The 13,140-nt window shown below is 50.2% G+C and overlaps 1 protein-coding gene and 1 long non-coding RNA gene across 7 annotated transcripts in view; one reads left to right on the forward strand and one right to left on the reverse strand.

Annotated features, from left to right (window-relative positions):
- The window catches only part of brwd3 (bromodomain and WD repeat domain containing 3), a 36,143-nt gene extending 30,881 nt beyond the window's left edge, over window positions 1–5,262 (reverse strand). For 3 of the 6 annotated variants that reach the window (XM_088925489.1, XM_088925488.1, XM_088925490.1), the window contains exons 1-8: window positions 5,070–5,262; window positions 4,872–4,930; window positions 4,729–4,758; window positions 4,438–4,497; window positions 2,651–2,801; window positions 2,086–2,184; window positions 1,660–1,820; window positions 1,068–1,289 (exon numbers count right to left, since the gene is read on the reverse strand). In XM_088925489.1, the coding sequence (XP_088781615.1) occupies window positions 1,068–1,289; window positions 1,660–1,820; window positions 2,086–2,184; window positions 2,651–2,801; window positions 4,438–4,497; window positions 4,729–4,758; window positions 4,872–4,930; window positions 5,070–5,103 (816 nt within the window). In that variant the 5' untranslated portion in view covers window positions 5,104–5,262. Of the gene's footprint in view, window positions 1–1,067; window positions 1,290–1,659; window positions 1,821–2,085; window positions 2,185–2,650; window positions 2,802–4,437; window positions 4,498–4,728; window positions 4,931–5,069 lie in introns of all 6 variants that reach the window. The other 3 variants (XM_088925486.1, XM_088925487.1, XM_088925485.1) reach the window with 1 other exon arrangement.
- On the forward strand, window positions 4,679–12,518 carry LOC148828760 (uncharacterized). Its single transcript, XR_016091613.1, has 3 exons — window positions 4,679–8,812; window positions 10,367–10,551; window positions 12,332–12,518. It is a non-coding gene; the product is annotated as an uncharacterized LOC148828760 (long non-coding RNA).
- Window positions 12,519–13,140: the final 622 nt, after the last annotated feature.

The following is a 13,140-nucleotide window of genomic DNA, read 5'->3' on the forward strand; positions in this document are numbered from 1 at the left end:
CAGTGCTTCAGGATGATGCCCGATCGAGGGGCACACCCGCAGTGCTTCAGGGGGATGCCCGATCGAGGGGCACACCCGCAGTGCTTCAGGGGGATGCCCGATCGAGGGGCACACCCGCAGTGCTTCAGGGGGATGCCCGATCGAGGGGCACACCCGCAGTGCTTCAGGGGGATGCCCGATCGAGGGGCACACCCGCAGTGCTTCAGGGGGATGCCCGATCGAGGGGCACACCCGCAGTGCTTCAGGGGGATGCCCGATCGAGGGGCACACCCGCAGTGCTTCAGGGGGATGCCCGATCGAGGGGCACACCCGCAGTGCTTCAGGGGGATGTGCAAGTGTTGAAATCTACGCCAGATCACCACCTGATTCCCGAACCTCTTCCGGGTAGGTGAGGTCAGAGGAGAGAGCACCTGAGTGCACCGGCCGTCTTTAAACACCCACCCCTCCTGCAGCGCCCCGGCAGGTCTGCCCACGACCCAACCGGACGTCTTCGCGCTCAACCCGAAAGCAAGCCGCCCAGCCCAGAAACCACCAGCTCGTCTTGAGGTTTGACGGGCAGGCACCGTAATCACGAAACAAACAGTTTTACCCTTATACAGCGCCCACAACACCTCTTGGCGCTCCACAGAGCCAACAAGCCCACAGTCACAACTGAGAGAGAATTCCTCAATTCCCCTGAGCTCTGCCTCCTCCTTGTCCTGTCACAGATTAAATGTACTTCACTCCTGCAAAGAATGAAGCACAGGAAAATCTTCCAAGACGGTTTGCTTCTAAAACAATCTAGCGACTCTGCAAGTCTGACACCGATTGTGGAGGAGTTTTGAAAACAGGGGGCAGGGCAGCAAAGGACCCGCGTCCCACTGACTGAACACGTGATGTGGAAAGTTTCTGTGACGTTTTCAGACGTACAAACGCGCCCTGTGTCCATCAACTTCCCCCCCAGGGGACAAGAAAAGTTGGTCTCATCTTAAAACTGTGGTCATCAAGGTCGCCGACGCCCACTCAGCGCGAAGGGGCGCAGGCAGCCTGTGCACCGGCCCCAGCGCGGGGGTAACGCTGGCACGCACCTGTATGGAGGTGATGGAGGCGGCATGGCCCTGCAGCACGGTGACAGGCGCGCAGGTCCGCAGGCACCACACCCGGATCACCTTGTCGCAGCTGGCCGAGGCGATCATGGTGTTCTCGTAGTTGACGGCCATGTCCGAGATCTCGGCCGAGTGGCCCCGCAGGGTGGAGAGTAGCCGCCCATTGTCCGTCGCCCAGACCTTCACCAGGCAGTCGTCCGAGCCCTGCGGGCACAGCACAGGCACGCCGCTGAGCCAGACCCGCGGCCGCGCGGTTTCCCTGGGGCTGCACGCCCAGCTGCTCGCGCGCCACCAACGCCCACCGGGAGACCAGGAGCGCCGCAGGCCTGCCTCTTCATTTTTTTTTTCTCATTCACATCGCTCAGAACAGGTGAAGCATGCCCGTCTCTTCTCAAAATAAAAACCGACGCAGAAAGAGGCTTTCGTTCACAAGTAAAGGCTTCGGATGCAGAGCGTGCACAGCTGTCACACACACGGCCACTTAACGAAACTAATATTAATATCGAACACAATAACCCCCCCCCCCCGCCTCATCAAAGCACACGGCCAGTCAGCCCGAGCCCCCCGGTCGTACCGTGAAGATGCGGCGCCCGGTACGGTCAAAGGCCACGCAGTACACCGACGACAGGTGCCCCAGGATGCGGCGGTGCATCTTCATGTGCTGATAGGTGGAGAAGGGGAGGGTGTGGCTGAACCGGGCGGAGCCTGTGGTCCGCCGGGCGCCCATGATGGTGACTGGCGAGAGAGAGAGAGGAGCAGACCGCTTGAGCACGAGGCACAGCGAGGACACCGAGACTGATTATAGTCAGGAACTATAGTCGGGCCCTCAGCTCACAATTCGGCTTTTTACTGTCATCCGCAAGCCACAAAGTCACGACCTGAGAGTTTTAACGAAGGAGTAAAGGGACAAGTTAAGTGCCGGGAAACACTCCCAGCTCTGCCGCTGGTCCTCGGAGCGGTGCCCGTCAGCCGGGAAGGCGAAGGCGGCGGCAGGGCTCACCGATGCTGGGCGGTCTCCCATAAATCAGGGGAGGTTCCGGGGGTCTCCCCCGGTGCAGAGCAGCAAAGGCTGAACCACTCCATACTGTGTGACTGCACCCTAAAAGGAAAGAGACAGACGGGATTACTGCCAGCAGGCCCCACGACACTACCTAACCCCCCAGCAGAGAAACCTGTCGCACTCCAAGGCTGAGCAAGGCCCGCATTTCACAACGCTATCCATGTTCTCCCTGAAAAGCATTCAAAATCCTCAAAGGCACCGGCGGATTTTATTTGTACCAAACAGGGAAACGCAGAACCAGTGGGCACAAGTGGAAATGCATTGGAAACAGAGAACTGGAGGCGCTTCTCTACGCAAAGGGCGGTGGGAGCGTGGAACGTGTGAACCAGGCATGCTGTTGAAGCCGACACCCTGGCTTGAGTCAGGGGAGAACTGGATAAGACCCTGGGATTAATTAACCAGTAACGACCAAACAGCCTCCCCTCGATTGTAACTGCTGTGTTCCTAAAAGGACCGAGGAGCTCTCCCTGGCTTTCGGCAGGACAGCCCACGAGTGGAAATTTACCTTTGGCAGTGCGCAGAAGGGACTGCCTGCCGACCCCCAGCAGGGTGTGCACCCCCGGCACGCTGGGGGGTACCTCCTTGTCCAGGAGCGGCCCAAAGCGCTGGCAGATGCGCAGCAGGTAGTCTGTGGGGATGTGCCGATTGAGCTTCACCTGCGCGGGGAAACAGGAGGGACAGGACACGGGCGCGAGTGAGCGGGGAGGACGAGGAGGCACGGCGGAGCTCCCTGCTCCTCCCGCGACCCGTCCTGTCCGCGCGCTTCTGAGAGACAAGCCCCCCCCCCGGTACAGCCTGACAACTCATGGAACCCCACACGGAGCCACTTGCAATAAAAAAAAAAATCTAATGAAACGACCTCAGTAACGAACTCACTATTCTTCCTGAAGGCACACGCAAGGAGCGATTAAAAAGACAAAACAACAAACAATAAACTACACCCCTGAGGTCTGAACGTGGCCAGGGAGTTTAACGTTAAACGTGTCGGGCAGCTCCAGGGGACTCAGGTGTAAAGGGGGTACACCTAACAAAATCACAAGAATGCAAAAATACCCCCTCAAAAAAAAACAACCTGAAGCAAGTTAGACCACAGGGGTAAAGTCTCATGCACAAGTGCCGTTTTCACAAAGCCTGACAGGACTGGTCCTGAATTCCTGCATCTGGAGCCAATTCAGGTAGTCCAGCGCAACAGGTACAGCAGCCCCCCAAAGCAGAAACGGAAACGGGCAACGTTTTTCAGACAGAGCTACAAAGTTACACTTTTCCACTGGTGGAGCTTATCAGGCTCAACTCCTAGACATCCACACACCTCATCTATATAACCCAGCAACAAGTAATCACCTCCACTACACCGAGACAACCCACTGAAAGGATGCACAAGACCCAGGTTGACTATACTGTAGGCGATGCATATTACAACAATACACAGATTATTGATTATTGACGAGTGCAGGAGACTCATCCGGCGCTGGCGCTGAGCACTGAGCACATCGCATCCGCGCAGCATACAAATACCAGGGAAACACGTTTCTGAATGTCAGATCTGTATAATTCAACCGGCCACGAACTTTGGGATGCAAAATGACAGCGGTACGATTACACTCCATAGGAAAATACCAGGGCTAAGGCTGAGGCAGTAGCTATAGTGTATGGTCCGAATCGATCACACGGGGTTTTAGAAGGAGCACGTCAGAGTACTTGAAGCTACAGGCTCTCTTCCCCCCCCCACAAATTGGCCATTACGTGTTTACATGCACGCAACACGGCGGGCTGGCTGCCTTTTGTGTCTGACCGGTTGTGCCATGCACTCACACGACACTCACAACCAAGCCTCTCTCGCCGCCTCCAAGCGTCCGCTGACCATCTGCACACGCACCCGCTGCGCGACTCCGGCGTCTCGCCGCCGCCGGCCAATCAGGGCGAGGCTTCGATCCCCCACGCCGGCTCGCCACAATGGTAACTGGCTTCCGATTGGCTGGCGGCGGAGGCCGACGTCACTCTCTGCCCTCCTCCCCCCCCCCCCACCCCCGTCGTAGCTACGTGCCCTGGGATAACCCCCTCCCCCTTCTGAGCTAACACAATAAGGCGTTCATTTCAATACAAAATATCCGCTTCTACACACGGAATTTCTCGAAACCCGAAAGCTCACAGGTGCTTAAAACCTGCCCCCCAGCACCTCGCCTGAAATTATATTTCGGTTTGAAAAAAAAAAGATCAAAGTTAACTCCACAAACACACAACCGTGAGCAGAACTTTCTCGTTATATATATATATAAAAAAATAAAAACTCACCCAGTCTTCAAAGTTTCTTTTATATTGCTTCCCGTCCCAGCTCCATCGTCTGGGAATGAGCTAAAAGACGGGGGGGGTGGGGTGGGGGAAACGAGTTTTTGTTTTAAAAGCAGGACCGACGCTCGACCCCGAACAGCCCGCAGATCTATTTCCCGTCTCCACACACAAACCCCCCCCCCACCTCCTCCCCCGCCAACAGGACTGAAAATGATATAATATTAAGTAAGAAAAGCGATATCGCGGAAACGAGACGCGAGAGGGGAGCCGAGAGAGAGAGCGGCGCTGCCTTACCTCGAACTCTTCCAGTTCCTCCACCAGGACCTGGAGGAGAAACACACACAGGACCTTCTCAGCACCGCAGACCCGCAGAGAGAGAGAGAGAGAGAAAGGCGACAGATGTGTCCGCGGATCGCGGTTTTGCTCGCCGGCCTTACCTGGGCCGATTTCTTGCATGGTCCGGACTGCAGAAACCTGGCGATGAGGTAATACAGTTCTGAAGAGGAGGAGGAGGAGGGGGGGAGAGTATTAAAAAGCCATTTACTCGCGCAAACCCCTCACACGGCGGACGGTAGCATCTCCGCTTTCGGGCGAAGAAAGCTACAAATTGAAAAGAAACGCTCGGCGACACCCACCGGCTTCGATTTGTGAGCATTGGACTTCTGCCATCTCTCGACCCGGACGCCGGCGCTGCGCCTCCGGTTGTTGTATTTGTTTGTATTGGGAGGAAGAAGAAAAAAAAATTAGCCCCCGTAGAAAGCGTTCCCCCGGCGTTCGGCCTTTTTTCCTTTCTCAGGCTTTTCGGAGCATCAAGCCTTTGGTGCGGGTGGGCGCGCCCCCTGCCGGCCGCCGTGCGCACCACTCGCTGGGGGCTGCGTCATGCTGGTGAAGCGGCTGACGCTGCGAGGAAGCCATCTTGGTGAAGGATAACAGCGCAGCCATCACGACCCCCTCCCTCCTTCCCTCGCTTCGTATCCCTCTCCTGTCCAGTAGGGAATGCCTCGCTAAAGCTGCTAGGATTAAAAAAAAAACAAAACAACCTTGGTGAATTGGAAAATAAAAAAACAACCACGGCTTCAGGGCTCGTGGTGTATCCACACTGATGTGAAATAGTCTAGCCAGAAGCCTCAGTTCGTCCTCTACACATGAAGTGCATATAGAAACAAGTGTAAATACTGTAGTGGGCAAATTCAACAGGAGTTGGGCGTCTAAAAGTTCGCCGCCGGGTCAAAGTAGTGTCTAGGCAGTATGTAGTTAACGAGGTGGATTTCTAAAACCAGGAATTCAGAGTAGACAACGCACATTCATAAGCTGACACGAGTCCTGGGGGACGGGGTCGCTCTTTGCAAAATATCGGTGTCTTTTGCGACGTGGGCTTGTGAGATTTGAAGCAGCTCTGTACCACAAGCATAAAACTAGACTGTGAACCGATTTTTTAAAAAGTAACTTCCTAGATCAGTGTCCTTCCTTGACAGACCAGCCCAAACCTTCCCCAGGTAGGCAGAGGCGCATCACGCAGTACAGCGGAGGGAGACGGATGCGACTGGGATAGTTTCAGATAGGGGGCGCCCGCGGGCCGCGAATTCGCCATTGTTTCGCTCGGAGGAGGCGAGCGTTTGTGTTGCAAAACATTTCACCTTCCTCGAACGGCCACTTCGCTGCGTATGCCGTGTGTCTCATCGGGCTCAGACCACAGAGGAGCTGGGATGCTACAACGTGGCGTTGTCGGCGATAGAAAAATGAAATGTGCAAGCACGCGGAGCAGCTACGCGTGGAAACAAGTCGTTTTCTGAGCGGGACACCGCAGCGGGCAGTCCGTCAGTCAGCCATCTGCCTGAGCCGGATAATTCCCCATGCACGTATTCTGACACCTAATATTATTATACGGCAGCCATTATAGTGCAGCCCGGATTATGTTATTGACGAAACGCAATGCAGAAGCAACTGGAAGGATGTGTTTCAAGCCCCTCTGCCTAACCCTCGCCTCACATTCCTAAATAGGTCATTTAGAAGGCGACCTACTTTAACAATTAGTACCGGTAAAAAAAAAAACCCACATCAAACAACAGTCTTTTTTTTTTTAAAAAAAAACATAATTCTCCCAGTGATAGCACAGCGTTTTGCTTCCCATCCAATGGCTACCTGTCCCCATCGCGAAAGCGTGTCATGTCTGCAAATGTTGCGCAACGATCTACAGAACAGGACGCACAGGTTCCCTACTTGAACAGCTTGACAGCCCAGGCGCCATAATGCAGATTCAGTCCTGGTGCCCGCACATTGAGGGGAAAGGAACCCTCGTCCTCTACAATATATATACAGAGCTCGTAAGATAAATAAAGTATAATAATGTAATAGCCAGGATGCAGGTTTCTTCACTGTTATATTTCAGGTAAGTAGTAAGCAAGTGGTGTAAGTAATAGTGGCATCTACCCTGTTCGTCCATGTAATGGGTTGAAGGTCACTCACACAGGTGAAGGCTGAAGGCTTTGCTGATGTGTGACTCCAGAGGAAACTGTTTATTAGGAAATTGTTTCCAGCAGCCATATCACTGCAACTCACACCTGGTAGCCCACTGTAGCTCAGCAGGTGTGAGCCTGGCCAGTACCTGGATGGGAGACCTCCTGGGAAAAACTAAGGTTGCTGCTGGAAGAGGTGTTAGTGGGGCCAGCAGGGGGCACTGACCCTGCGGTCCACGTGGGTCCTAATGCCCCAGTATAGTGATGGGGACACTATAATGTAAACAGGCACCGTCGTTCGGATGAGACGTAAAACCGAGGTCCTGACTCTCTGTGGTCATTAAAAATCCCAGGGCGTTTCTCGAAAAGAGTAGGGGTGTAACCCCGGCGACATGGCCAAATTTCCCATTGGCCCATATCAATCATGGCCTCCTAATAATCCCCATCCCTGAACTGGCTTCATCACTCTGCTCTCCTCCCCACTGAGAGCTGCTGTGTGGTGAGCGTTCTGGCGCACTATGGCTGCCGTCGCATCATCCAGGTGGGGCTGCACACTGGTGGTAATGGAGGGGAGTCCCCATTACCTGTAAAGAGCTTTGAGTGGAGTGTCCAGAAAAGCGCTAATTAAGTGTAAGCAATTATTATAATTATTATTATTAATTAATGTTTCATAACACTGTGTTGTTGGGATTTCCCCTGCTGCCTAGTGTTGGGATGGCCACCTGTGTGTCTTTCCTGTCCATACTGTCTTTTCCTTTGGCTTTCCCATGCAAGTCGTTCTTTGTCCCATACCACCTTGTGTCAATTATTAAGTCATGGAGCTTTAGATACACTGTCTTTATATTGTTTTTAGGCTCTGTCTCTTTTTCTGTCCCTCTTTAAGGAATCCTACCCAATACCCTTTTCTCCTCTAGGCAGGGTGAAAGGTCAGAGGGCAGTCCAGGGTCACGCAGGCAGGGTCAGGAGGGTGGGACGTGCTCTTGGGGTTCAGGTGTTCGGGTCACTTTCCGCACCTGATGTCAGCCAGCTCCTGGAAAGAAGAGCTGGTGCCTCCAGCTGTGCACGGGCACATCCGTGAGGGATGACGTGGACTGGATCGGGATGTGGTTTCAGGCTGGAATCCCCGGCTAATCCCATATATGCAAACACTAATGAGGTGAGTTCTCTCTTATCTGCAAAGCACTTTGATTTCTTTTAAGATAAAAAGAGCTATATAAATGAAAGGCACTATTAATGTAGCAGTGCCTGGAGACAAAGCACTGTAGCATGTGGAGTATGTGTGTTCAGTCCGTGGCTGCAAATCACATTAATCTTCGCTAATCAAGCTGATAATTAGCTCACTTATGTAACGCAGAGCTCAGCTGAAGTGACAACCAGGAAGACCTTGCAGGTCTGTGAGGTGGGAGATCTCCATTATAAGATATCGGCTCTGCCTCTTCTCTGCAGTCCAGGTAGCCCTTTGAACACGGGTTCAGCAGAGCTGGGATCTCAGGGATCTCAAATCAGGGTCCCGGAGAGCTACAGGATCTTATCATTCCCGTTACACCCAACACCTCGATTAGATAAGTGAGACTTTAAATCAGCAGATTCGCACAACAGGTGCTACCTTGACCTTTTTAACATATAGCATTACTCCCGGGACATATGTGCAGTTTTTTGATTGATGGGATAAACTAACCAAGATCAGTTCCGTTGATGAATGATCATGTGTTTGAAACCTGAAAGGTATGAACTCCCTGCACAGCGGTCCTGTGGTCTGCAAGCAGAGCTGCCGGCTAGCTCAAGCCAGCGCAGACTTAGAGTGGTCAATCACCTGTAACTCCAGTACTGCCCTAACAAGCCAGCGTTCTGCACAGCCGCCCGAGCAGGCCCGGCCTTTAGGCACAGGTGCTGGGACAGCGCTGACAATCTTGCCTCTGCAGGTGCGTGAATCGTGTTTATCAGGCTGTGATACACCAGCGTCACGGGCTACTTCAGCTGGGGGAGGAGGACGGTTCATGCAACAGCCTGTTCCTGCCCGAGCATCTATCCGCCTGACACAACATCGGGGTTTTAATCATCAGTCCCCAAAACAAAGAATCCCCTGGTGACCATTCTCTCCAAAAGAATTCTTTGGCAGCCTGCCCACTTTCTTTAAAAAAGAAATGGTCCTTTAGTCAATTTAAAGTAGAAGGCAGACTGCTATTTTTAGCCTTGCATTTGAATGAAAGAAAGGGGAGAAAAAGCCAGTGGTAGACCAGTGAGCAGCTCCAAGAGGGGTGATGTAATTGTTTTGACAGCCAGGGCGGCTCTGAGTGAAAACATGTAGTCTCTTACTGTACAGTCCACGGGCATCTGGTCAACAGACAGACTGCACAGACTGGTAGTTTAACAGGAGGTGCTCCTGAGCCTCTAAGATATGAGTAATTCTCCCTGTCTCTTCACTGTGTGTGCCTTGAGAGAGCCCAAATCCTGTTTCTGTAAAACCAAACCAGCTGGAGCACCACATCTGGAGTGCCCTGAGATTATGGAGCGCGTATGGCTGTTTATCTGTCCCTGTGTCACACCTGACAGACTAACGGTGGGATTACTACCTTCTGTCTGAGAATCTCCACCCTTCCCGCTGAATTGTTTTCTCAGCAGTTTCACACTGTGGAAATAGAAAACCCTGCATACCAAACAAGATGAAGAGTTCCTTAAAAACAGGAAAGCAGACCAGACTCCGTTTTAGGAGTAATCTTAGGAGGACAGTCTGAGTATCAGCTGCAGTAAATGCATACCAAACGTGAAAACATGTAAGAAAACAAGAAAAGGGTATTTTAGGGTTATTGCTGGGAAATACAAGACTTCCTAATGAGGAATTCATTGCTGAAGCCTGCTTTTAGGTATACAGCAGCTACTTAAGTGAATTACACGTGCAAGGGACTGATAAATATTCATGCTTTAAATTATGTTAATGGAGCAACTAATCCAGTAAAAATTTGAAGTGCTCTCCCCCATGATATTACAAGGCCTCGCTGCTCGTGCCTGGGGAACAGTGTGTGGCCTCACTCACATTGGTCAAGGCTCTGGACTTGTAAATGAAGCTCGTGGGCTCAGATCCCAGGTGAGACACTGCTGTTGTGTCAACCAAATACATGGGTAAAAACCGAAACAATATGAGAGAGCACTGGGCTATACATCGTTATGTGGAAGTGCATTTGACACCAAGACCAGAGGACACTTCATTGCCCAGAGGGCTGTGGGAGTGTGGAACAGCCATGTTGTTGAAGCCAGTTCCCTGGATTAGTTCTAACTATCAAATGGGCTAGCTGGGCTGAAAGGCCTCCTCTCATTTGTAACTGCAAATGTAACTCATTTGTAACTCATTTGTAATTTGTCTCTTATAGAGCCAGCATTTTACATGTCTGAGTCACTGGTCCTGCACATGTGCCATGCAAATATCCGCGGGTCAGATTTGCATGCATCTTCAGTTCACAGGTCTCTTTTGCACTCAGATGGCCTCTCGCAAAAGGACACAGCGTGAAGAAAGGAATGGAAAAGCGACCCGCTATACACACACACAGAGAGAGAGAGTGGAGGTGTGTCTTTACAAACGAAGCGACACTTTGTGCAAATGCAAAGAAGGTCTGGGACAAGGAATAACACATTTCAGGTGCTGAGCAGCTAAATATCAAAGAGGGTAAGAGAACTGATCAAATAACCCTTGCAAATAAAGTACTCCATGGTGGTGTGTTAGTATTATTTGCAGTGTATATACAAAAGTGTTTATTTAATCTCCATTCCATGTCACATGTCCCTGGGCTCTCAAGATTAGAGGACCAAACAGATGAAGGCTAAAACAGAGGTACCTTCATGCTGTATGTTCCTGTTGCAGTTCTTATAACTCCTCATGTACAGACCCAGGCAGTATGGTGCTGTATCTATATGTACAGTACAGTCATCGTATACAGATCCAGGCAGTATGGTGCTGTAACAGTCTGTTAAACTCATTATATACAGATCCAGGCAGTATGGTGCTGTATCTATATGTACAGTACAGTCATCGTATACAGATCCAGGCAGTATGGTGCTGTAACAGTATGTAAAACTCATTATATACAGATCCAGGCAGTATGGTGCTGTATCTATATGTACAGTACAGTCATCGTATACAGATCCAGGCAGTATGGTGCTGTAACAGTATGTAAAACTCATTATATACAGATCCAGGCAGTATGGTGCTGTATCTATATGTACAGTACAGTCATCGTATACAGAACTAGGCAGTATGGTGCTGTGACAGTCTGTACAACTCATTATATACAGATCCAGGCAGTGTGGTGCTGTATCTATATGTACAGTACAGTCATCGTATACAGATCCAGGCAGTATGGTGCTGTGACAGTCTGTAAAACTCATTATATACGGATCCAGGCAGTATGGTGCTGTATCTATATGTACAGTACAGTCATCATATACAGATCCAGGCAGTATGGTGCTGTGACAGTCTGTAAAACTCATTATATACGGATTCAGGCAGTATGGTGCTGTATCTATATGTACAGTACAGTCATCGTATACAGATCCAGGCAGTATGGTGCTGTGACAGTATGTAAAACTCATTATATACAGATCCAGGCAGTATGGTGCTGTATCTATATGTACAGTACAGTCATCGTATACAGATCCAGGCAGTATGGTGCTGTGACAGTCTGTAAAACTCCTCATGTACAGATCCAGGCAGTATGGTGCTGTATCTATATGTACAGTACAGTCATCGTATACAGATCCAGGCAGTATGGTGCTGTAACAGTCTGTAAAACTCATTATATACAGATCCAGGCAGTATGGTGCTGTATCTATATGTACAGTACAGTCATCGTATACAGATCCAGGCAGTATGGTGCTGTGACAGTCTGTAAAACTCATTATATACGGATCCAGGCAGTATGGTGCTGTATCTATATGTACAGTACAGTCATCGTATACAGATCCAGGCAGTATGGTGCTGTAACAGTATGTAAAACTCATTATATACAGATTCAGGCAGTATGGTGCTTTAACAATCTGTACAACTCATCATACGCACATCCAGACTGGATGGTGCTGTAGTAGTATGGCCAACTCATCACACACAGAAACAGACTTTGCAGTCCCGATAATTGGGTCACGTTCATTCTGCTCTAGTTGCCTGATGGTGCTGTGGCCCAGGGGCCGATGGGATTCCTGGCAGTGGTGATCGGGTCCTTGCTGCGTCTATGGCACTGGTGTCGCCCTCAGCCTCCCTTCCCCCAGGGGTGCGCTCTGTGAGCACGCATTGTTAGAGACCGCTGTCTACACCAGCACTTTATTCACAGCACACAGACCTCCAACATCCAGAACAAAAGCTCCTCTTTTTAAAAAAAAAAATAAAAACAAAGACATTTCTTTGGCTTATTTTTGTCATGTTTTTTTTTTCTTGTTGGATCACTCGGCCTAAGAGACTGCAGGCAGACTGAGTGGGAGTGAAGAAGCACACTGTAGCGATCTTCCTCAGCAGCCAAAAGCAACAAAAACTCTCAAGTGAAGCTTCCGAAAGATAGCGGAGCAATTCCATTCTGTAATGTATGTACAAATTAGATTCTTTCTCTCCTTTTTTTTCCAAATAAAAACAGATGGCCCATGAACGTTCTTGTTTGTAGACATTATGCTTTTTTGTCTCTAGTGTTCTAATTCCAAGCAGGAATTCAAAGCAAAATGGAAGCACAGGACTAGTGTATTAAATCACAGAGAATTAAGAAATGAAGCCCAAACTCTTTCACTTAACTATGCCTGAAAACCACCTCTCTTTTTTTGGAAAAACATCATTATACTGCTTAAATTGCATCAGGCTTATTTCCTTAATGACACAGGACAGTCTGTCCAGCTGGAGGTCATTACTGCAGAAAAAAATAAGCAAATGAATAAACAAGCCCAGTGGTCTATAATCCCTGGCTTTCACCCTTACCTGGCATTTAAGGTGAGCAGCAGAACATCTGACAGAACAGTGTTTTTGATCCAGTGCAGAAATGGTTCCCTTTTGATGTCTAAATGCAATCTAACTAAAATTCCATATTCGTTCTCAACTATAAAAGGGGAGGGTTCTAGAGAGCTGGTGTTATAATCACCTGAATCAGCTCGTTATTGGCTTCATTGGATTGATTTAACAGCTTGTTCCAGCTCTTCAGTGCTACTGCTTTGAAGACACCTGGGAAACCTGCAGAGACCCCCAACCTCCCCTACAACAGATTTGGGCACCCCTGCTTTATGA

Source organism: Atractosteus spatula, chromosome 9 (genome assembly GCF_055471065.1).
Source record: "Atractosteus spatula isolate fAtrSpa1 chromosome 9, fAtrSpa1.hap1, whole genome shotgun sequence".
NCBI classification, from domain to species: domain Eukaryota; kingdom Metazoa; phylum Chordata; class Actinopteri; order Semionotiformes; family Lepisosteidae; genus Atractosteus; species Atractosteus spatula.